General features: G+C 43.5%; 1 protein-coding gene across 1 annotated transcript in view; it reads right to left on the bottom strand.

The window, feature by feature from the left end:
* The window catches only part of LOC147750954 (coiled-coil domain-containing protein 136-like), a 195191-nt gene that overhangs the window by 78462 nt on the left and 91166 nt on the right, over nucleotides 1–25563 (bottom strand). The window contains exons 3-5 of the mRNA XM_086918859.1: nucleotides 11598–11804; nucleotides 3107–3181; nucleotides 570–890 (exon numbers count right to left, since the gene is read on the bottom strand). Of these exons, the coding sequence (XP_086774985.1) occupies nucleotides 570–890; nucleotides 3107–3181; nucleotides 11598–11804 (603 nt within the window). The remainder of the gene's footprint in view (nucleotides 1–569; nucleotides 891–3106; nucleotides 3182–11597; nucleotides 11805–25563) is intronic.

The raw sequence follows: 25563 nt of genomic DNA, 5'->3' as shown, positions 1-25563 counted from the left end.
TAAATGTTTTTGAGAGTGTTAATGAGAATGAAAGAAAGAGTGAGAATGAATGAGTGAGTATGAATAAGTCAAAGTGAGGAGGAGAGTAAAGCAGTGTGAGTGAGTTAGATTTAGTGAATGAGGTGGAGATTGTGAGAGAGAATGAGAGGGATTCAGAGGTGCCTCTATCAATGGTGCTGCATAGTTGCACTAGGGCAAAGACAACCTGGTGTGACAGCACATTCTGCACTATTGAAGCACTACACCTGTACCACATACCACAGGAGGTCATGTCAGAGCCCCTGTACACCAGTAGTTGTGAATGAGAGTCAGTCATTGCAAAAGTGTGAGTGTGTGCAAGTGTATTTGTGATTGAAAAATAGTGAGGGTGAGTGTATGGGTACATTTGTGTGTGAGGGCACTCAAGGCAAAATTGTATAACGATGAGGTGAGCCCATGACAACTATTATGCCCCTTCCACTTACAGGGATCAGCAGCTGCCACTGGTTGTATGCAGTGGCATGCAATATAGCTGAACACACTGGAGTGCCCACTCATTGAAAACTGCAGCACTGCCCCATCCAAAGTACCTTGCAGGTGAACCTCTTCACTCTCCTCACTTTCCTGATGCACACAGCTCTTCATTTGAATCTCTGCCCGCAGGGTGGTGATCTCCAGCTCGTATTCATCCCTTGTCTGCTGCAGCTTCACCAGCTCTGCACGCAGGCGGCACAGCTCTTCCTGCAAGGTGGCGATGTCATTCTCCCGCTCGGCAGCGGCATCCTCAGCGGCTTGACGTAGGGCCAGTATCTCCTCCTGTGCACACTTGAGCTCATCCTCCACCTCCTGGAGCTCACTCTCCTTCTCTTCTTCCAAGCTGTCAATCTCTTCCTGCACTGATCGCAGCTGGCCTACAGACAGCAGAGTAAAACAAAGTCACTCTAAAATAAGTTATGGGCTTACAACAGGTACAAAAGAAATATTGGAGGCTAGTCCAAGTGTATCTTACAAGGAACCCTGGCTTTTATGTAGTGATGTTCACTCTGAACATTGATGATGGCCTAGACTTTGATGGATTCACATACAGTTTATAAAACAATGTGAAACCCATTTCATCTCAGGCCTACTCTCTGTACTTTGTTACCTAGAGCAGACCTCAATGAAGGGACAAACAACCAATATTCTGATGGTGGCACATATTTCAATAAAATGCCAGTCACTCCATATATCAATGGTGGCTTAGGCTCAAATGGAGACTCGTTCACTCTATTCGATGGCAACACATACTTCTGTGAAGACCTACATACTCTAATCATCACTGGTGACACTTCCTAAAATTTAAGCTCACACACTATGCATTGATGGTTAACTTACTTTGGGTGGTGTCTCAGGAACCTTACAAGAGTAGGGAAAATCCGCTTTACTGAGGCCCACTCTGCCTTAACGCCAATGTCAACACTGACCTTAGCGGGGGACCCTGCTCACTCTATGAATTAATGGAGAAAAAGGCATTCGTAGAGGCCCGGTCACTCAGTACATCTTTTGCAACAAGGGTTCAGTGGAGGCTCACTCTGTACTAACGTCAGTAATTACCTAGGCTTCTATAGTAGCCCACTCACTCAATAGACTGATTGCAAATGGGCTTTGATTGAAGCTTACTCTATATCAGTAGATATCTGGGAGTCATTTGACACGCACTTACTCTAGACACATATGGTGACAGAGGCTTCACTGGAATCACACTCACTCGCTCTTTGCATTCTTGCTTACCCATGTTTCAACAAAGCCCTGCACAATATATACATCAATAGCAACACAAACTTAATTGAAGGGCCTGTCATCCTGCACATCCATTGAAAAATACTTTTGCCAGGCCTACAAGGCTGCTAAAGGCAGATTTCACAAATTGCTCTGCACACCGGAAAGTTTGGCTGCACGGCGCACTGTTAAATTCCACATGATCTATCTCTAAACACCTATCATATCATTTATTCTATATCAGGAATTGCCTCATTCAACCCACCCAGTATTACAGTCACACATTCTTCCCTAGAAGCTAAACACCCTAAAGATAAGCTCCCAGCCTTCCATAGGGACCGCCTCCCCATGCAATGGTTGTATTACGAGGGGACCATTCACACCACATTTCTATGTATTACCAAGAGGTTCCCTAGCCTGAACTAATTAGACATTGTTTTGTTGGATGAAAGACTGAACACAGTTATCCTGAATAAACATCAGTACATTGGATTCAAGACAGACATTCCTGGTTGTATGGAATGTCCTTACATGGTGGGTGCAGGGACGCTTGGTCATTTCACCCAAATACATTTGCTTTGCCATAAGACCAGTGGTCTGAGTGTGTCTGTCTTCTACTCCGTGTAGTCTGCCTGGGCCATTTCAGTACATATTACATTCAGGCACATAAGCAGGGCTTACCACATAACTTTACAAGAGCCCTTTGACAAGTTGCTTCCCCGTGATACTCCAACACTGGAGATAGTCTACTTATCAATACAGTGATAGAGGATGGCAGGCAAAGTACCTGCAAGCAGCCATGTCATTATATCACGTTGTTATGAACTTTTTCTTCATTTCGAGCATTGTTTACCAGGCACTCCTCGTGGGGAGGCAGGCATGAATGATTGACACACATGGTTGTGTTCAATGCAGCAAACATCCTTGGTTATTTGTTGTCACCTCAAGATGAGTGGCGACCAATATCATTAGCCACTCACAGATCCCTAAGAAACCACATTTAGAGGAAACAAGCTGTGTTCTTGGTGCAGGACTGCTTGGCTGCCCAGTCACACCACTGCTTGCTGGACCATCTTCCTCTGACATGTTGTGCAAGTGCTGCAAGAGAAGTCTCATCACACAGGAGGAATGTGAGGGCCTAGTGTGAAGGAACCAGAGCCCACAATTAGGCTTCTCAAAATGAAAGGGGCATTTAAACACTTCCCAATATTTCTGACCTTTAGTTGCCCCTTCATGTCCCCATGATCTTGTTTATGCCTGTCCAGAGTCATCATATTTAACTTCATGCACTCCATGCTGTGTGCTACACCATACTTAGGTTCAACTGAGACCATACATGTTCCTGTTGCTGGTGGGAGACCACACTTACCTTGCAGATTCTGGATTTGCTTGGTGAAGATCTCAGCCTGCTGGGCACTGGCCAGGCGCTCGTCCTCAAGAATGCCTGCAGCGAAGGGAAAGTGCAAAGTCAGCAGCTAGGATTGCAGGTTCAGTCCTCCCCAGAGGTCCCAGGTTTATCACCCGGATCCAACCGCGTTCATTTACGGAGTGTGCTCATGTGAACCGTTCAGATAATTTGCTAAACACACACTGGAAGTACAGCTCTGCACAGACTGTCACTTCACTTCAACTATGGAGGTACGAGATCATCAACAGGAAAACAGAGACAAAGTACAAAAAGAACAGCAAGGATAATCAGACCTACAATCACCAAGGGTCAAGGAGAGGATGGGGTCGATGTGTTTGGTCGTTTGCAGTAACATAGGGTCAGTGTGAAGCATGACCTAGTCAAAATGTAGTTGAACAGAGGCTTGTGATGTAGTTTTACATGACCTTCTGATCCTTTGTACGGCTTGTAATCATGGGGAATACTTAAAGCTTAGACTTATGAAGATAGAATAGATTTTCGGCTCATCAGCTCGGGCTTATTAGGATGAGAATGGAGTGGAGGCAGGTTCACGAGGACACACCATAGCTTGAGCTCTAAAAGGTGTCGTGGAGATTTGGCTCTTGAGTTAAAGGATACGCTCAAGAGGATATGGTAGAACCTGGCACTATGGTAATGAGGTAAAGCCTAGGCCTTTGGGTTCATAAGGCCATGGCAGATGTAGAGCTCATGAGGATGCGTAAATCATCAGTTCATGAGGATGAGAGCGAGCTAACGTACATGACAGTGCGGCACAATTCAGGCTCTTACAAATGTGATAGAAATGGGGCATTTTTAAATGCAGTAGATATTAGGTTAATAGCAGAAACAAGAGATTGTCCTGAGCATAACATCACGTGACCAAATCACGTCACCAAATCAAAGTCCAATCAATCTTCCTTATCCATAGTGATTTTATTCTTGATGTTCGATAAAATCTTCTCCAGATCACATATAGCCAACACGTGTTTCGTCAGTCCTGATGCTTACGCATCTCTGACTTCTTCAGGGCTATAAACGAATTAACAACAAATGTCTCAGTAACGTTGTAGTGATCATCCTTTCTCTCTAGATAATAGATTACCCGGGATGGGGTACAGACTAGGCCAATGAGGATGTTGTGGAGCCCGGCTCTGTGCAAATAGGGCAGAGCTTAAGCCCATCAGCATGTGGTAAACCTTGGTTTCATCAGGGTACAGTTAAAACCAGGCTCATAAGGGTAGGTCAGGTTTTGGCTCATGAAGATGTGGAAGAGCTCAGGATAGGGATGCGGGAGAGCTCAGACTTATGAGACAATGGAAGAGAATGTGCTTGTGAAGATATGGTACAGATAAGGCTGATGAGGAGAACTTGTGGTCATGTGGTACAGCTTGGATTCATGAGAAAGTGCTAAAGATTGGGCTCATGTGAATGTGTAGAGCAGGGGAGCCTGGGGATGTAATAGACCTTAAAAACCTGGGGATGCTGAAGTTATTAGGGGAGATCAGAGTAATCTGTTGCTCACAAAGACTAAGAACGTTTAATCATGTGGGAATGTGTTGGAGCTTGGTGCATGAGTAAAAGGCTCATCAAGTTGTAGAAGGATTTAGTGTCAGGGGATATGGTAGATATTGGGTTCATATTGGTTATAGGGTTTTGGCTCTCAATTATGTGGTACAACTTGGGATTGTGTGGATGTCCTAGGGCTTGATCTCCTGAGGGTGGGAAAATAATTGGCTCACGAGGATAGCATAAAGCGTACAGTGATGAGAATGTGCTCTACCTTACACCAAAGAAGATGTGGTTCGACTTGGTCTCAAGAGTAAATGAAATATCCAGGAGTCTTGCAGGTGGGTAAACCTTTGTCTCATAAGGATGAGGCAAAAGACGAATTATTCACTGTGTCCTAGACCTTATGGGCTTGAGGAAACAACAGAGCGTAAGCTCATAAGGTTGTGACAGGGAATGGGATTTCAATACTGTGATATGACATAGGCTTGCGATGGTATAAAATGCAGAGCCTGAATTCTTGTGAATGTGATAAAAATGAAGGAACAGAGATAGGACTCATGAGGATGAGATTGAACTTGCATTCACATAGATGTGGCAGGGTTAGAGGGTGTGCAGAAGCAGCTGTAGGCTACACTAGGATTGATTAGAGCTTTGGCATTAGACGTATAAGCACACTTTGACTAATAAGAACAGGGCAGGGCATGTATTCATGATGGTGTTGCACAGCCAAGCCATAAAGAGGTTGTTGGTTCTGCATGTGTAAAGAATCTGAACTTATAAATATGTAGTTCAACTTAGTCTGATCATTCAGTGAGAGAGCCTTGGCTCATGAGATGGGCCTCCATTTAGAGTCATGAGGATGGGGCAGAGCTTGGACCCATGTGGACCTGGCACTGAATAGGCTTATGAGAATGGGTTAGTGTAGACTCATGAGGGTATAGATCAGCTATTGCTCATGATGATGTGGCACAATGTGGAAGCACTTGGTAGGGCCTGGACAATCAAGAAAGTGTACGTTCTTAGAACGGTGTTCGAATGGTTTCAATCTTTCTTGGCCGACCGAAGACAAACGATCTGGGCCCCCCCTTTCTCCGCCCCTATGCCGCAGCTTGAGGTGGGGGTTCCGCAGGGCTCCATACTCAGCCCCTCCCTTTTTAACATCTTCATGACACCATTGGCGGCACGTGTGGAGGAGCTAGGGGCCCAGATCGTATCCTATGCGGATGACACACAGCTCCTGTTCACGTGTGACAGGGGCTGTGACTTCGACAAGGCAGCCATCCGGAAGTGCCTGGAGTTTGTGTTTGATTGGTTCGGGAAAAGCGGCCTCAAATGCAACTCGGACAAATCCGAGATATTGTTTTTTGGCTGTCCTGCCGACCCGAGATGGAAGCTTTGGTGGCCTTCGGCCATGTTCCCCCCGGCCAGCGATTCTGTTACAGCAAAGAATCTGGGAATGCTGGTCGATAACACCCTCTCCTTCAAAGCCCAGGTAGCTGGCCTGACAGGGAAGTGCTTCGCCATCTTAAGGATGTTGAGAAAGTTTCTGCCGTACTTATCTTTGGAACACAAGCAGATAACGGTGCAGGCCTTGATAGGCTCTCGCCTAGACTATGCCAACATCCTTTACTTGGGTCTTCCTGAATATCTGTTGACCCGTCTGCAGATAGTCCAAAATTCGGCAGCCAGGGCAATCTATGGCCTTACCAGAAGAGCCAGGGCGAGCAATCTCCTTGCCACTCTGCACTGGCTGCCGATTCGCAAGCGCATCTCATTTAAGACCTTAACTACAGCTTTTAAGGCGCTTCACAATCTCGGCGCTGGCTATCTGCAGAGAAGGGTCAATTTCTATCTTCCATCTAGACCCTTGAGGTCTGCTGCCCAGGCCTATGCCATGGTGCCGGTAGTGAGACGTGTTCGCTGTGGAGGTCGCTTCTTTAGCTACCTTGCCCCCGTCTTTGGAACACTCTGCTCCTGATGCTGCGAACGTGCCCTAATTTGTCTGCCTTTAGAAAAGGACTTAAAACTTATCTCTTTGTTCTGTAAGTTGTTCCTTGGACTTTTAGTACCGTTTGGCTGTCCTGTTGGTTGCTGGTATTTTTTGAAGAGGATCTATAGCGCCGGGACGCTCTTAGAGCAGCTGAGCGCTCTACAAAACACCCAGTAACATAACATAACATAACTAACCAAGGAGAGGAGTAGATGGGTTAATGCGGGGCTATCAGAAGGTCTTGACAGGCCAAGGGGAGTGCTACAGGTGGTCATTCAGGAGCTTCATAAGTTATAATCAAACTAAGAGAAGTGCCAAAGGAGGTCATGAAAAGAAGTCCTGGCTTCTGTACAATCCACTAGCGCAAAAGTAATGTCCTGCAGGGCCACCATGGCTATCAAAGGGGCAGAGGGGAATGCAAAACGACTTCATGTGAGGTCCGTGAACATCAAGAACAATGTTTAATGAGGTAGTGCAGAGTTGCCTTGAGGTACGAGCAGATGGACGATGATGCCAGATGAGGAAATGTAGGGACACCATGAGGAACCAGACAGAGAAGGTGGTAACAAGTGCTAAATAAGGTGCCTGATGATGATGAGGTGCAACAGAGAGAGGTGAAAAGCAAATGAGACACACCAGGTCATAGGCAGTACGAATACGTTCTGAGTCAGTGAAACTGTGAGAATTGCTAAAGATACCACCCTGTGTGCCTAAGTAAAGTTGTTATGTGACCAGAGTAGCAACCATCTGCCATTTTGCAGGTGCTACCCAGGAAAACAGGACCCATTTTCAGATTGGGATTATGTGGTGGCACGGGTAATATGACTTCAGGCCACAGCCCGACCATAGCACACCTTTGCCACTGGATGAGATGACCAATGACAATGGAAGCTATTGTAAGAGAGCATCATAGCAATGACTGACCAAATATGCAATCAAGTGACTTAGAGTTGGAGGTGTGAGCTAGCCAGAAAGTGCAGTGTGGTGGGGCAGGTATGGTCTATTGTAAACAGTGTGGCGTAACGCCTGCAGTGTATCTAGTGGGGGTGAAAGGATCCACTGGAGATTTGGTGCAGTGGACGAGGTTTGAATGTGGAACACACTTTAAACATCACGCAGACCCATTACCAAGTCAACGCTTGTGGTAGGTATATATACTTTTTATTCCCTCTTTGGTAAGGATTTAATTGAGTTCTTACTGATCTCGATTGTTTGGTTATTTTAGCTGGCCCATTTTATGTATGTTCTCCACAGAGCATCAGGGAAGCAACCTACTGTGGGGCCGTATAATTGACAGGTCCCCATCGGATTTTTACCCTTGAAATGTGACGTTCCTTCCTGTTGAATTGGTATGATGTCCATCCTGGTCCTCTCCAGAAACGTCTCTAGTTTGTTTCTATTCCTTGGGAAGTGGAACTATATCACTTTTAAGTCATTCTGTTCTCAGATATTAACATCTTTGGTGCAGAGATACAAGGTGTCTTGCTGCACGAGTGCGTTCATTACAGCATGTTGTTTTTGGGTTTTAACTTTGTCGCATGAGAGGTCCTTGCTGGATACTTTCACTAGATCACCACCTTTCTTTAATCCTGAGCACGTAGGTCTTCATTCTTGACTGGAATTATTATTATTTTTGTCTGAGTTATATCTTTCTGTCTTTGCAGTTTCATCCAGATTTGTTGCCTTTTTTTATCTAACCATTTGCTAATTGTGTGCCCCCCGTATTATTATGTCTCTGACTCGATCAATTGAAAAAAACATGTTTGGTAATTATTTTGAAATATGTATCTCTCTCTGCAGATTACTTGTCCCACTGTTGAGTTGTACATCTCCGCCCTGACGAAGGTGTAGCCCCGGCTGGGGCCTTACACCAAAACGCGCATCGGCGTTTTCCTGATTGGGCATATTCAAAATGACCTTATTTCCATCTCGCCAATTATTTACCTTCATCTGTAACATTTAGATCAGCCTGTGGCTGTGATGTACTTTGGATATATTGTATGTATGTGGTATGGAATGCATGTAATTTTGGTATGTATGATAGTATGAAAGGAATATTTGGAGTTGTTTTGGGGACTTTATTGATGACATGAGTTTTGTATTTTTTTTAAAAAAGAATTAAACATATGATTTGATATCTATGTATTGAATGGTATTTATCTTGTGTAATAAAATCTTTATATATTTGTATTTCAATTGTTTGTTTCTGAGGGGGCACTGTTGTATTTATAAGATAGGTGTTCTGGGATGAAAGCATAGTATAATTTAAATGTGTGGTCATGTCATATAGAAAATGGATGGTCTTGATCAGGAGTCTTGAGCTTCATTTAAGGTTTCGCGGACCATCCACTAAACATCCATTGAACCAACACCTGGCCAATGCAAGAAGACTTGTCCACTACTTAATCTGACATTTTTCACCTAAAACAAACCTCATGTGCAGGGCTAGAGCTGCTTCGGGGTAACGAAAATATGGCAGCAGGTCCACTATGACATGCCGGCATGGGGAATCTCTTGTCCCTTCCAAAATTCCTGAAGATAGATCTCGAACCAGAATGTCCATCTTTAGGAATAAGATAACAAATTTTCCAGACATGCTGTAAGTTTTATGCCAGCAGATGGGAGATATTTCAGGGTCTTTTGTGTCCACAATCGCTTTTGTTTGAATGGCAGTCCATGTAAAAATTCTAGTTCCCTAAATTAGTGCTGGTGCCTGCACTGACACAAATGAAGCACTGAGGTGTTATCTCGCAAATAAGCTGTGGTCTAGGGGCAAAAGGATGCAGATAGGTGGACGGGGTGTAGGAGAGCAAAGAAGATGTGCTCTAGTGGATAAAGTGAGGTCTTGTTGAAGATTTGTGCTATATTGGGTACAGTGAGGTCTAGTAGAGGGCTGTGGTCATGCGAAGGCAGTGGGGTCTAGCTGAGGCTACTTGTAGCAGAGTTTAAGGAGCCGTATCCAGTGGAGGTGGTGTAAGAAGATATCCACCTCACATCAAGAGGCAAAATAAAATCCAGTTATAAGCGGCTGCTGCCTCGTGGAGTGAACAGGGAAAACATAGTTATCACTGGCCAACATAATTGATTTTGTTTTTTACTAATTCCTGAAATGTGGGTGTGGTTTTGTATTTGCCATCATTGAACATCATGACTTCCATCAAATCTCAACTACTTCACACTGACGAGCACCATACAGAATAAAACCTAGTCTACAATTGTTGAAATAATTTAAAGAAGTGCTTTTGATTGATTTAAAATGTGTTTAAATCAGGCATGCTAGTTAGTGTTTTTATTTTTATGCCACACCTTTATATGCATATTCATGTCTTCAACATACCTGTGCCTGGGATGCACATCAGGGCTTTAAGTGGGCTGCGATCCTGCGGGTCTCAGACACAGTAGTAATTGAAAACAAACATTGAAACGGGCCCCCATTTGAACCTAAATAATTCTCTTTAACTTTACTGGTAAAAACACTGATCGATTTCTGAACAATTAATTTATAAAACATTAAGGCAGTCCATGTCCGTAATTTAGTTCCTATATATATTTCACATGTTTTACTTAACCCTGCATTCACTTGGGGCCAGATGTAAGCATTAGGAATACCGATTTGCTAATTGCAGTTATCTCCGAATGGCAATTAGAAAATCGGCATTGTTAGAGGCTCTTTTGGGTTTCATTCCTAGTGGGTCGCAAATAGACCTACCCCATGAACATTCATGAGGTAGGTTACAATTTGGGCTCTATTAGGCATCGCAGCCATCACAGGGATGGTGGCCTGTTGGGGTCAGCTGACCACCATGTCTATGATTGCTTTTTATTAAAGCAAACCTTTTTTTTTTTTTTTTTTAATGCAGACCGTTTTTCTTAAAGGAAAATAGGATGCTTTTAAAAATAAAAAATGAAACTTTGCAGTTTCATTTTTTAAGAGCAGGCAGTCCTGACCAGCCATTTCCGACCTCAAAACTGCTTCATACATGTGGCCTAAATAGTGTTCGATATTGCCAGGATGTTGTTTTTTGTATTAATTTTCCATGTTGCATATTCGCTTCGCCGCTGCGGACATTCCGCCAGTGTGTGGCTGAATCCGACACGTGCGCTGAGTGGGCGGCCCCCGGTCGTCCGACGCACATGCCCACCGTGATGTCGGACGGATTACTCCTTTATAGGGCATTCTGTGAAATTAGATTTTTTCAGTTGTTTATTACGGGCCACAATGAAGAGCTGTGGATTTGAGGTTGAAGGCAGTGTGAGTTTCTTACAGTGCCTATCAATGGGTCAGAATGATGTTCAGAATACATGGTCATCCAATCCTTGCTTTCTCTGCAGAGGGCACAAAGGAATGGCCATGTATCCCGGTTGCAATTGTGATTCTGTGCAAATGTGTGTGAAGGAGGTACACAGTTGTCAAAATATTGACAAGGTGAGAGAGTGCTTACTGGTGTGTAGATGCGTTGTGTGTTTGGGGTGGTGGGTACCTGAAGGAAATGTAAGTGCATTTACAAGAGGATGAAACGAGGGTGCTGAAGAGGAAAGAGATGAGATGTAAGATAGGCAGATGGAGGAGATGTGGAGAGAGCCAGGGCCATACATGTCTAACACACAGTGAACATACTGGGAGTGACTGATACACTCTGAAAACCGTTGCCCCTTTCACAGGCCTCAGCAACGTTTAATTCACAGTCTAACTTTTAAAAAAAAAAAATGCAAATATTAATTATTGACAATAAAATCGTTGTTACTCATTTATCTTCAATAGGTATCAATTATTGAACAAGTCAATAGTCCTGGCCAGTTCAAGGTGTACGTCACTTGTTATTTATCTGGCAGCAATAACAGAAAAGGCAGAGAGGCACCAAAGTACCGGTCGGGTAGAACACTACTCGAATCACACAAATTTTGTTTAGGTGTTTACGTCACACCCCTATCTATCTACAATGTTCACTTTACCCTGAAGCTCCACGAAGCTCTGCTCGTGCTTCAGCGCCAGCTCCCGGGTCTCTTCCAGCTCCGCCAGCAGCTGTAGGGCCTGAGCCCGTATATCATCCTCTTCCTGGGTCACCAAACATATATCATTCACGCAGTCCCTGGCAGACCCCGACTTCCATACCAAGACGTCGTCTGTCTCCAATTCCGGTAGTTCATCATCATCGTATTCTGAAATTAGAGAATTTAGAAGAAATTAGATGCATTTGTAATTCTGCTACTTAGCCACACGAGGGCGGTAAACTCCCGTGTTTACAGTTTACAGGATCTGAACCGGTCACGCACGATTATAAATAAATACGCCTCCTGCCGTTCTTTTTCGGCGGTGCGTGAAATGGGTGATATTGAGGTGCAAGGAAGGGAGAAGTCCGCTTCCATGCACCCCCAGTGGTAGTGGAACAATTTTCAGAACGGTGCTGCCATCAATATAACATCCATGTAGTCACTGGGATTGTGAAAAGTCCAGGCTACACACAAGTAACGTGTAAACATGCCAACATTTTAGAAGAGAAAAGTGGGAGATTAAAAATAGATAATAATCCCTAGAATGTACTCCCACAATTGATTTCCATTGTAGCAGAGGCAAGTTTGGACGGCAGGCAACCAAAGTATAGTGGGCCTCATTTATGAAAAGTGACGCATCACTGCGTGAAAACAGCGATGCGTCACTTTTCACTGCGCACTCCTTACGACATTCCTGATGCGTCATATTTAATGTATTGCGCATCATGTCGCAAGGAGTTACAGATACGTCAGTATTTCTGGCGTATCTGTAAGCGCAAAAGTGACGCATTGCTGGAGTGTGTCACAAAAGTGACGCAACTTCAGCAATGCGTCCTTTCACATGGGGAAAGCCCCATGTGAAAGGGCTTGCGTCAGTCTTACGCCTGCTGTGAGGCAGGTGCAAGATTTTGACGCAACAGCGTCCTAAAAGTGATGAAGTGAAATCTCATAGATTTCACTGCGTCACTATTACGAGGCTTTTTGCGGGGGAACGCCCCCTCTGCATACATTATACCTGACGCAGGTATAATGTGGCGCAGGGGTTTAAAAAGTGACACATCAACCTAGATGCATCACTTTTTAAATATGGCGCAACGAGGCGCATTTTTTACACCGCTGGTGCGTCACAAAAAATGACGCACCGGCGGCGCAAAACTGACGCAAGGCCTTCATAAATAAGGCCCAGTACTTTTTGGCTTCAGAAATGGAGTCTCCCTCCTGAATCAGGCCAATTGGCATGTATGCAAGTGTAGCAAATGAGTCGCCTCCATTCAGCAGGAGAGTTGTCAGGGTGTGGTATTTAGCAGGAGGTGCATTTGGAGCATACTGTCAGAAGTAAATTACTCAAGCATGGTGTACTAGTTCACTGTCATTTCCAGATAGCACACTTTCTGTTGAAATGGCCACTAAATTTACACACACATGCAGCTTTACTGATTAAAACAACATACAGGACACAAACAATACATAATGTGTGGGGGTACAGCGAGTATTTTTCATCTGGCCATCACTGAGTAAAATGTCTTGATTTGTGTTGGTTGTGCCCTTAGCTTCCAGCACAATTCAGAATTACAAAACAAATGTACTTCGTTTGTGGTTTCCTAACAACTACTAATGTATTTTATAATAATTTCACAATTAATTTTCGAATATTTAATTTTGTTGAGAGTTAAAAAAAGACATCCTGCAGCCTTTTCTTTCACATTTCCTGTATACCATGAGGATTGTCACGTATTTCATAGTTCATTTTACACAATTCTACAAAATTGCAATCAGAGAAATAAAAGTGAACAGCAGTCTGCATTGTAAAATAAGCAGCAGCTTGTTAGAAGACATAGCCTGACATTTGAGCTCTGTATTTCAATGCACAGCAAAAGTGGCAAGATAAACACACTATTTAAAGCCATCCTTATAGACCCTTCACCTTTGGAGCTCCAGCATGCATATTTTGGGGGTGCAGGAGCATCCCCACATCCATAATTCCAGCACCTATGCTGCACACCAAAACAGCTCTGAGGTTTTTCTCCTTCCATGTGCAAACTCAAAAGAATGTACTTCTACCCTTAACAGAAGTAAACCTCTAATTGCTTTGAGAGCAGAAATGACCGGGGGCATAGCTTCAATTGGTGCACCAGGGCCCCTGAATCCTGGTTATTGCTGTATTTATAATTCAGACCACAGAGTAGGGGCCCAGTTCCTTCCTTGAACTAGGGGCCAGGACACACTGCCTACAATACTGGTGAAGAAGTTTCTGAACATCCACATACACTGATGTGTGCGGGAATTTCAAACATTATAGGCCATTCCCATCGGCAACGCTCATTCTCAGTCCCTGTGAAAAGATTTACTCACACATATAATACGTGGGAGTAACTTATTTTATAGGAGTAAAATCCCCTGCAGTAAATCACAAACGGAGTAAAAGACCATTTACTTGTTTACATTGATTCCCCAGGATTGATTAATTCTTTCCAAGGTTCTCTTGGTTTCTCAATACAATCCCATCTTTTTAACACTTGTATTGTTAATTTTTCTCATTTGGCTGAGAGGATTTTTTTGCTTTCCCATCAATAAATACTTTCAACATCACACTTGCCCCCTTCCCCGCCCATCCCCAAACCTCACTGAGTTTCACATAATTGTAGCTTTATCAGGGGCACAATTAGACCTGAACTTCAGAGGGGGGGCTAGTACTGCAGCAGCAGTGGTGGGCTACCACTTCATCCAATGCAGGCAGCAGTCACTGGCACCACTTCTTTTTCCTTAGTTTATGTAATAAAACATTAAAAATAAAAAGGTTAAAAATTGAAAATGCTCTGCATGTTCACCTTCACCAATCCTTGTGAACACTTATATTCTTTTGATCAGCCGTGGTTGGCAGTGGGAGTTCCTGCAGGGCGGTGAAGTGGGAAGGGGGAGGGGCAGGGTGGGGGTAGTAATGTATGGATTACCGAGTTTAACAAGTAAGTAAACATAAAAATAAATAAAACGAATTTCGTTGCGCGCACTGCATCACCAAATGCAATGCAGTGCGCGCAACAAAATTTGTACATTTCATGGCGAGTCAAAACTGCCACTAGATAAAACTCCATCTCTCACTCTAGCAGGAACATTAATAACAAGTTTTATCTTGACATTTCTTATTGCTGCCTGAAAGCTGGATTCACAACGCATTCGGCAGCAGGTGCTTTAAATCGTATGTTATTACCAAACACAACATCCCCCTCCAGATCAGCGCCCAGTGCGGCTGCACAGGTCACATTGCCCTAAAGCTGGCCTTGGCTTTAACCCTCCTTTAACTGGTAATCCCTGCCTGGGCAGTCAAACGAATTCAAGAATCCACCACTGAGAAAACACTCATAAAATCTACCGAACCCAGCACTTTCATACCAGCTAAAATCCATCAGTGTGGGCAGAAGTCTACCCTCCCCCAATCACACACTTTAAACCATTGAAAATGAATATTTCTCCCACCCATAAAAAAAAGGTTGAAACCTGCAGCAAAAACAACCTTGATTAGGCCATCTCAATTTTTGCACGAGCACCTTTTGCATCAATGCAAACTCCTCTAAAACCACTTTTGTGTGCAACTTCAAGCACATCTTCACAACTACCGTCTTCACGACCTACCAAAGTTTTGCTTCCACTTTCAGGATATGTTTGAGCTCAACTAAAGATGTAAGGCAATTGCCTGGACACAGATAAATTGGGCAGCTAATACTTCAGTAGACTAGTAAATCTTCACTCATGGCCTCCAAAGGTAAAGGGGCTATCGACTCCTCCCTGTCCTGGGTAACATTTCTCTCTGATGTATTGTAGTGACTCAATCAATCCCACCTCCTGTCCAGCTCCCAGCAGGTCTCATGTAGGGATCAGAAGGCATCACCCTGACTTCAGTCCCTCTCAGCCCCTTCTGGCATTCACTGGGGAGAGGATGTCTGGCTCTGGCTAAGGTCTGCTGTGCGCCCTGGAGCAGGGCACTGCCACACTTCTCTCACCCTAGCGCGGGGACACGCCGAGATGGCATAACCATGCGCTTTATAAAATTCTTTATTATTATTATTATTATTATTATTATTATTATTATTATTATTATTATTATGTTGCATTACAGTCAGATCTGCCGACTTTGGAGCTAGGCCAGGTTTGAGTCTCATGTCAGCTCAACATCCTGTGATTCTGGGAAAATCCTATAATCTCCCCATGCCTACACAAAACATGAATTTGTCCTTGTGTAATGTAACTGGTGCTCATGTAAACCACTCCAAAACCTTGGGTTCGAGTTCACTCTATATAAACATGTAAAAAAAAAAACGGACACCAGTATTTCTTCTGTATTGATGGCACACAGATCTATGACGAGACAACATCCCCAAAGAGACAAATAAATACCAGTGTCCTTGCTGACTTTTCTCTTCAATGGTCATGAGAGTCCTGTTCCTCTCTTGAAAAGGCATTGGCAACCAAACCAGTTTGTCCAACCATTCTTGGACAGACTGCCCTGCACCAAACCAAATGCTATGAGTCAACAGAGAAATGATATTCAATTTCCAGCTGGGATCAGAGGTCCGCATATCCCTACATTACCTCTGTCTACCAAGAATCATCTTCTGTTCATCCCTTCCAAATTCTTTAAAAATTAAAATAGAAGCCACTTACCTGTATGTCTGCTGCTTCCCATGCCTGGCCGTTCTCCTTCCTCGCTCGCAAGATGTACAAAGGATTGTTTTTTTAATTACAGATGGACGCAAGGAGCAGGAAGGAGAACAGCCAGGAGCGGGAGGCGGCAGACACACAGGTAAGTGGCTTCTTTTTTAATTTTTAAAGAATTTGGGAGGGGGAGGGAGCGTAGCACAGCGTAGCGTATTTCCACTGAGGTTTTTTCAAACTCCGTGGAAATAAGCATAGAGGTACTGCGCATGCTATGCCCAGGCCTTCTTGTAACAAAGATCTGATAAACCTTCTTACAACCAACACTGTAGCCACTGGACTTGCAGCTATTAGAACACTAGTGACGATTAAGGAAAGGAACCATGCATGAGAAATGGAGACCATAACGAAAGAGAATGGTTTTGTATTGCTGAGTTAATGTTGTCTATCCTTACTAAGGGATAAGGATGTATGGGCAATGTAGTATGTAAGCCCAGAGTTCCAACCTTCCTAAGGGGTTAAGGGTGCAGGGGCATTTGCTTAGCGGACCCACCATTCCTAAAGGGAAAAGGGTGTAGGGGCATGTGTTTTAGCCCAAGGTTCCATCCTTCCTAAGGAGTAAAGTGTGTAAGGGCATTTGTTAGCCCGGTAGGTAGTTACCACCCTTTCGTGTAGGATGATAGGTTAGTTTTTAGCCAAATGTTATGGGGTACTTTATTACACTCCTATGTAGTTGAGGGTAGGTAAAACCCATGGTCCCTTTTAAGACTATGGTGAAGGGGGTATGTGTACACCCAATGCACTACAGTGTGGAAGAAACCTGGCCCGTTTCTGTGTTGAGATATGATGGGTACGGGCTTGTCCTGCCCGAGTGTATGTGTTGTGAGAGTAACGGGTATTTATGTTCCAAGTTTTGGATTATCTTCATTCTGGCCCTGTCTATTTGTGGGGCATGTTGTTGGTCTGTGTATGTTACCATCTTTCACCCATTTGGAGCTTTTTTTTTTTTTGCAGACCATATTGTTTTATCTTTTCTGTTTGTTTCGGTGGGGTGGTATTATGCTTTTGTTGGCCATTTTGTGCTTCATCCTTTTGAAGTATCTGTTGTTTCATATGTGGGAGGGGGTGCCGTTGTATGCTATTTCCTGTCGTGTCCTCTTGCCATCTTATGCATTCTCCCACAATATGGCATCCAATGTCATGGGGATAGTTTCATCAATTACCATCTTACATACTACAATACTTTCAGTTGTAATTTGTATTGTTTTTTTATGAAGACGGGAGATGTGTTGTATTTTAATTCATCCTCCCAGCGTTCCAGGCCCCTGCTGCTCAGCCAGTGTGTGCGGTCATCTAGAATCAGGAGAGGGTTTGTGGGATTGGAGTGTTAGTTGGAGTTATGTGCTGAGCAGCAGGATGCTGCTCCTGGTGGGGCTTGGCTATCTACTGACCTACTTGTAACAAAGATCTAATACACCTTCCTACAACCAACACTACGGCCAATGGACTTCCTTCCATTACAACAGCGATGCAAGCTGCAGAGGCCTCCTGATCAGAACCCTGGCACTTTTTTTTTTTTTTTACAAATTAAGCACTGCCTTCTAAACCCTTTGAGTCCACTCCTTTATTTACTGAGCACCATGATCTGATTAGTTACGCAAAGAGGTGTTTTGCAAGCAACCTTATTCATTCTATCACAAAAAGTAATTTATCTTTTAATTTTATAAAATCATTTTTTACAGTAATAGTAATTTCTGCAATTTGCCAGAAATGTTGCTACCACTGCATACTCTTCACTCGGACTTAGCCAGTGATTCACAGATAGAAAGCGGACTGAGGCCTGCTCAATGGCTGCATGCATCACCTGTGATTTGTGACGTGCCTGCAGGGTCGGATTGGTAAGGCGGGAACTTGGGCAATGGGGCTGGTATCGAAGTTCCAGCTGTGGGCTGCTTTTTTGGCAGCCAGGGCGGTCGATTTGGGCTGTGTCTTGTTTGTTCAGATGCTGCCAGCAGCCCAGTGGGGCCCTTTGTGGCCTTTCTAGAGGCAGATGGGCGTCCATCACCTCCCTTTTATTAATGGGCAGAGGTGTGCGGGGAATGAGATTTTGATATCTTTTTCTGATTACCTAGATACCTATCTCATTCTTCCTTTTGGATCGAATATTTTCTGTCATTGAGTAAAAGGCAAACCCATATAGGTTATATCAACCCCATAGACTGACGCAACTCTGAAGAACCACTTACGACTGATAAAGTTTAAAAAGTTTAATATAAAATCAAAATCAATTGCATATACAATCCTCTCAGGATAAGATTCAACAAGTATACAGGAACTAAAAGGAACATAAATTCTCTAAAGAATCTAAGTCTACAAAAGAATACAATTAAAATCAATTCCAGAATCAACAGATTAAAAAGCATAGACACAAAGTGGATCCGTTGCGTCATCTACAAAAAGAGAATAAACAAGTTAAATCTGTCCCTACTCTATGCTAGGTGACATCCCTACTTCGCAAGTTCTTTACCTAAAAAGGTGTCAGCAGTTTGACTTCCAAAGAAGTTCAAACTCTCTTAGTCTCTGATGGAATTCTATGTCGAGAAGCAGTACCCTCTCTGCCTACCCATCCGCTCTCTAAGGGTCCTCGGCCTACTGCTCTCTTGCGCTCTGCTCTCACGCCATCTGCTCTCGCTCTGCTCTTCTCTTCTCCCCGGGGTGCTGTCCCTAAATACAAAATCACAGTATGGGTGGAACGCCCCTTGACGCCCACCACGTATACATTTCACATGATCTCATTCTGGGTTTTTCCATAGCTTCATCTCTTCCCGTCGTCCGTTAAGTTGACCTTGCTTCTTAGGCGCCATCTTCGTCATCTTGCTGGTAACCTCATTGACATTCCAGTTGACACTTTCAGAGCAAAGTCTATCACCTCAACAGAGTTCCATTCATTACCGTTGTGATTGTAACCTCGTTTGGTCCTGTGAACAGTCACTTCGTAACAAGACCCCAAATTCCAAGCGTCTCTTATCTCACTTAGGCCATAAACTTCGTCCAGCATTGTCACTTTAAATTTAACAAGACCTTTGACTCTTGGCTCGCACGTACAGATCAAGGCTATCCCCTATTCCTGTGAGCCCACTAAATTACTTACAGCGGACTACACTCTTGCGAACCCTTGGTCAGTTAGGTTAAAATCACACATGACCACACTATTCTAAAATTCCTACAACTTCTTCTACACAGTATAACCTTTAACACACATACATATATATATAATCGAATTAGCAAACCACTGATTATACTTGAATCCATGTTACATAAAATACAGCGTTTATACTCTCGTTTCTTACATAGTGCTATATAGTCTGCACATTTCTTCGCTTTATATTTCACAGCTTTCTCCGTTTAATAATTACATACGTATATGAATTCCATTTGGCACGTTCTACTGTTCTTAAGCATTTTCACATTTCTATATTAGCCCAACCTATGTATATACGGGCCTTTCTAATTCTAATGCATATTCTAGAATACATACGACTACATTTCCTATTACTTAAGTTACATCGGCTAACTTTACGCTACAAGTGCTACTTCACGTTACAACTTCTAACTTTATGCGATATGCTTGTAAATATGGTACAGACATATGTTTCATTCAAATTGCGCTCTCTCAGTTCCCCCCTTTGATGAACTCTAGGGGTCATCACTAATTTCAATTTGAATGACACTTTACACGGAACTAGTTACAAGACTCCCTCTTTTTATCGTTTCGAGAGCTCTTAAACTTTTATACTGTTGATCTTGTAAAGCAGCTAATCTTCTTTCTTGCTCTCTCATGGATCTTTGTAACCGGTTCGTCCTATACCATTTGTACAGTTTCACTAAACCCAACAATGTAATTATGCAAATCAATATTATTAAGACAGGTTTCAAAATGTACCACACAACGCTTTTACCAAGATTGGCAAACCAACTTCCAACCTTTCCCACTCCATGACCTACTTTTTCCCAAACATTTACTTTTGTTAAATCTTCGATTTCTTGATGTATCTCTGTAATGTTCTGTATGACTTTCTCAAGTGGTTTTGAATTGTCTGGAATGTAAGTACAGCATTCTTGGACCTTCAAAGCCTTGCAGACTCCGCCCTCTTTTGCTAGCAGAACATCTAAAGCAAGACGGTTCTGAAGAACCATAGCCCTAATCGACTGCATCTCTCCTTCTACTAGCATTAATGACCTTGCAGTACTAGCAGACAATCTATCCACAACTGTAGCTAGTCTCCTGATCTTAACATCATTAAGTATCAAACCTAAAAGAGGAAACATTGCTCCAAATATGTCTCCAACTACCTCAGCATCTCCTACTTCCCTTTTCGCTCTTCTCGAAGTCTTTCCTTCTATGATCTCCAAATCCTTTGCATGATATATTTTGGGGAAGACAATTGCCAAATAACACGAACCATACCAATTGTCAGGCAGTTTTACATAGGCATTTCTTCCACATACAAAATATACATTAGGAATCGCTTGCATCCCTTTCATAAAATCTTTCGTATAATACTCTAATCGAAAAGCATGTTCGCAATTAACTTCACCTACAAATACACTCTCATAATATGTCTTGCTTCGAGTTAAACATAACTTTCCTTTCTGCGTTCTATCCAAAGCTATTGGACCATTGCTACCCTTCTTTTTGTGTGCTTTTTCTTCTTCGGTCCAATCTGTTTTCCACTGTCCTGACATTTTTAGAATCTTCTGTCTTCTGTACCGGTCATCTACCTGTCCTATGAACTTTTTCTCTACCTCTGACACTTTGCAAGTCAGATTATTTCTGCGTGCATATGAAGTATCTAATGTATCCCAAGGAAGAAAGAATTTTGCTAATCTATCTTCCTTTTTGTGATAGTCCCACTTATTCATTTGTTTATAATTCAGGACTTCAGGCAGCACCGAATCATAATTTGAAAAGTAGTACTCGAACCCTTCTCTACCATAAAATATACTGAGCAATAAACTACATGTTATCCCATATGTCAGTGGGAGATGGTGATATCTGATGCCTTCATCTACGGAAGCCGGCAATTGCATGCAAACATAACAATCTTTGGCCTCCATGGCATCAATATACTCATACAATAGCTTGGCATATGCGTTTGATCTAAAATTTCCCTGCGACTCGTCTACGTGTAACCTACGAGCTTCATCTGCCAGTAACGCCTTTTCACGAATTACATTGCTCTCCTCATTCTTCCCAACGAGAGCAGGTTTCAAAGTCGTTACAGGCTTTACATCTGTTGTCTCCTTTACGCTTGTATGTCCTACTATGTATGATATGGTAACTACTGTAATAATGAGAAAAATTACTACTGCTATTAGTGTACCTATTATGCATTTGGCTTTTCGGTTTGGGTTGTCATTCTCCATGTTATCAAAACAGCGTAGCTCTTTCCTTTTCGAGGAAAAGTTTTCTTTTTCAGGTCTTTGTTTACTGTATTTGATTTCTCAGTCTGTGAAGCGCTCTTAAACAATAAAAGTCTCTTTTTCATAACAATGTCTTTTTATCTTCAGCAATAGACAACCCTAACCCTTCTCCGTCCTCTAAATGTAATCCCTAATTTTATTCTTCTTTCCACTCGGCGCTAGGTTATCTTCTTCTTTATAGCTTAAACACAAAAGTCTTTATGCATCTACAATGATTCTCGTACCTGCAGCTCTAATAACATATTCCAATAATTCTAAACAAATAACTTTTTCTTCTTGTGCTGGTATTTGATGACCAAAAGTCGGAAACTCTAATCGATTCAGTACTAGGTCTTTGATCCGACTTAGGTAAAGGGGAATGGGAAGTGTGAAAGTCAGTAACCCCTCAGTCTCGATTCCAGGCGTCAACATCCATATCTCCACTGCCACAAATGGATCGAGATTGATCACCTGCACTTCTCTCACTCTCCCAGATCTCTGTCCCCAAGACATCTGCTAGATAAGTCCATTCAGGGGTGGCGTACCTTCTGCAGGGCACACGTACCCTTCTTGATCTTCTCGGACTCTCAGAGCCTGAGTCCGTAGCTTCTTCGTCTAGCTCTGAATCTTCAGAGATCGGGACAAGGGTTCTCTCTGGATTTTCCCTCAAGCTTGACCTTCTCCTTCTTTCCGGCCAACTAGCTTCTCCATTCCTTGTCCTCCTGCTCCTTGTTCTTGGACTCGTCTCTTGATCACTTACAGCTTGTTCGGTATCTGATTCGAACTCCCAGTTACTTTCCTCTTCTGAGGCGACTTCGGTCTCACTGGTGTCCTGACCGTCATCAGCCTGTTCCGACACAGGCTCAGCCTCTTCAATCACCTCTACAGCTTGGCTTTCCCTCTCTGTGGCTTCTCCGCTTTCCGCTGGATTCTCATCCGAGAGAGGAGCTGTTTCTTCCAGAGGTGCTGGAACTCTTCGGGTGTGTGAGGCGTGTATCCAGTTGGGCAAGCCTCCACACTTTACTGCAGTGTTCGTAACTAATATGACTTGGAACGGTCCTCGCCAGCGCACGTCTAGACAGTTCTTCCTGACATGCTTCTTCACCAGGACCCAGTCCCCCGGACACAGGTCATGGCACAAGTCTTGTGCTGATGGAACCTCTGCAGCCTGGACCTGGAGGGACACAGAATGAATGGCATCAGATAGTCCCTTGCAGTAGTCCAAGATCAAATCGTCTGTGATGTTCAACAATGCTGCAGTCGGAACCGATGGCAATCTCATAGCTCTCCCCATTAGCACCTCGTGAGGAGAGAGACCTGTTCTTCTATCTGGTGTGCTACGTATGCTCATGAGAACCAATGGAAGTGCATCAGGCCAGCTCAGGGATGTCGATGAACAAACTTTGGCAAGTCTGGATTTAATCGTGCTGTTGATTTGCTCTACAATCCCCGAAGCTTCTGGTCGATAACTACAGTGGAGCTTCTGGTCGATACTTAAGGCTGAACATAGCATCTTCACTATTTCGCTGTTGAAATGAGTTCCTCTGTCCGATTCCAAAGAGGATGGCACCCCAAACCTCGGTATCAGCTCTCTAAGCAACAATTTTGCTACTGTAAGTGTATCGCACCTACGTGTAGGGTAAGCTTCAACCCATCTGGAAAATATACAGACAATCACTAAGACGTATCTGAGTCGATTGCACTTAGGCATTTCAATAAAATCCAGCTGCATTCTATTGAAAGGCCCCCCAGACCTCCCTATGTGACTCAAAGTGACTGGTGTTCTTTTCCCTACGTTTAGTTGCTGACAGATCGCACAACGCTGACATACTGCTTCTGCCGCTACTCTAAACTTCGGATTGTACCACATTTGTCTGAATACTCTCACCATAGCATCTCTACCTATGTGTGCTGGTCCATGCAATCTCCTTGCCATTGGACTAACAAGTTCGTTTGGTAAAACTGCTCTCCCATCTGCAGAAATCCAAAAATTCATTTCACTTTTGGTACATCCAGCTGTCTCCCATGCTTTTTTCTCATCATCTGGTGCATTTTCCTGAACACACTTCAATTCATCCCACGTGTCTACAGTGTCTAACAGCATAGTCAACTCAGTTCTTTCTTGTATTCCCCCCACTTCTATATTGGTGTGAGAATACCCCTGTTCTGCACAATAACGTGCAACTTCGTCTGCATATCGGTTTCCTTGTGACACAAAATCTGTATTCTTTGTGTGCGCGGCGCATTTGACAACCGCTATGGCTGTCGGACCTTGTAATGCTTCTAACAATAATCTCACGAATTCTCCATTCCTAATAGGAGAACCCGAGGAGGTCATGTAACCTCTTTGAACCATAACTGCCCGTAGTCGTGAACTACCCCGAAACCATACTGGCTATCGGTGTATATGGTGACTCGAATTTTGTTGCCTGCCAAACAAGCACGGGTCAAAGCAATAATTTCAGCTACCTGAGCGGAATGTACTCCTTCCAGGCAGGCGGCTTCCACAACTCTGGTAATTGTACAAACTGCATATGCTGCTCTCAGCTGACCGATATCGTCTCTTACGCATGAACCATCAACAAAGAATATTTCATCGGGGTCAGTCAATGGTTCATCTACGATATCTGGTCTTGGTTTGGTGCATAGTTCAGTCACATCAAGGCAGTCATGATCTGTACAAATTTCATCATCAATATCATTTGGAAGTGGCATCAAAGTAGCAGGATTCAAGACAGAGCATCTCTTTAGGGTCACATTCTCAGCAGCCAATATGACTTGCTCGTAGCGTGTGAGCCTGCTATTCGTCAGATGCTGAGTCTTAGTCCTGGTCATTAACAATTCCACAGAATGCGGTACGTACACCACTAACTGATGTCCCATTACCACATTTTCACATCTTTCAATGCTGACACCCGTTGCAGCAACGGATTTGAGACATCCGGGCAACCATGCGGCTACTGGATCTAATGTAGCCGAGAAGTACGCGACTGGCCTACGCGCATTTCCGTGTATCTGGGCCAAAACTGCTAAAGCACAACCTTCCCTTTCGCAGCAGTAAAGCAGAAATGGTTTTTCGTAATCAGGCATTCCCAAAGCCGGGGCACGACACAAGTCCTCCCTCAGCTGCAAAAATGCCATCAAACAATCTTTGTCCCATGGTACCGGATCACTCACTCCCTTGTGCGTCAGTTTTAGTAAAGGTTTTGCCTTCAGTGAAAAGTTGGCTATCCACTGCCGACAATAACCGACCATGCCTAGAAACATCCTGACTTCTCTTTGTGTTTTAGGCGCGTTCATTTTCATGATCGCCTCTATTCTGTCCGGAGACACCTTCCGTTTTCCCTTTTCAATCCTATGGCCCAAGTATTGCACTTCAGTCAGACAATACTGCAATTTACTTGGAGACACCTTGTGTCCGTTCTCGGCCAAGTGATTTAGTAAGGTGATGGTGTCTACTTTGCAAGCTTCCTCAGTTTCTGACGCCACTAGGAGGTTGTCTATGTACTGGACCAGAACTGAGTTCTTGGGCAGTACTAGACTTTCAAGATTTTTCTTCAGTAGCTGGTTAAAAATCGATGGGCTTTCTGTATACCCCTGGGGAATACGACACCATGTTAAAACGCGATTTTCCAGCTTAAAAGCGAACAGATACTGGCTCTCCTCATCTAAAGGAATCGAAAAGAAAGCCTGGCACAAGTCTATCACTGTGAACCATTCAGCTTGGAACGGTATCTGAAACAATATTACTGATGGATTCGGTACCACTGGGCAACATGAAACAACGATATTATTAATCTTTCGAAGATCCTGC

This window comes from Lissotriton vulgaris, chromosome 1_1 (genome assembly GCF_964263255.1).
Source record: "Lissotriton vulgaris chromosome 1_1, aLisVul1.2, whole genome shotgun sequence".
NCBI lineage: Eukaryota > Metazoa > Chordata > Amphibia > Caudata > Salamandridae > Lissotriton > Lissotriton vulgaris.
This window is presented reverse-complemented; position numbering and strand designations above follow the sequence as displayed.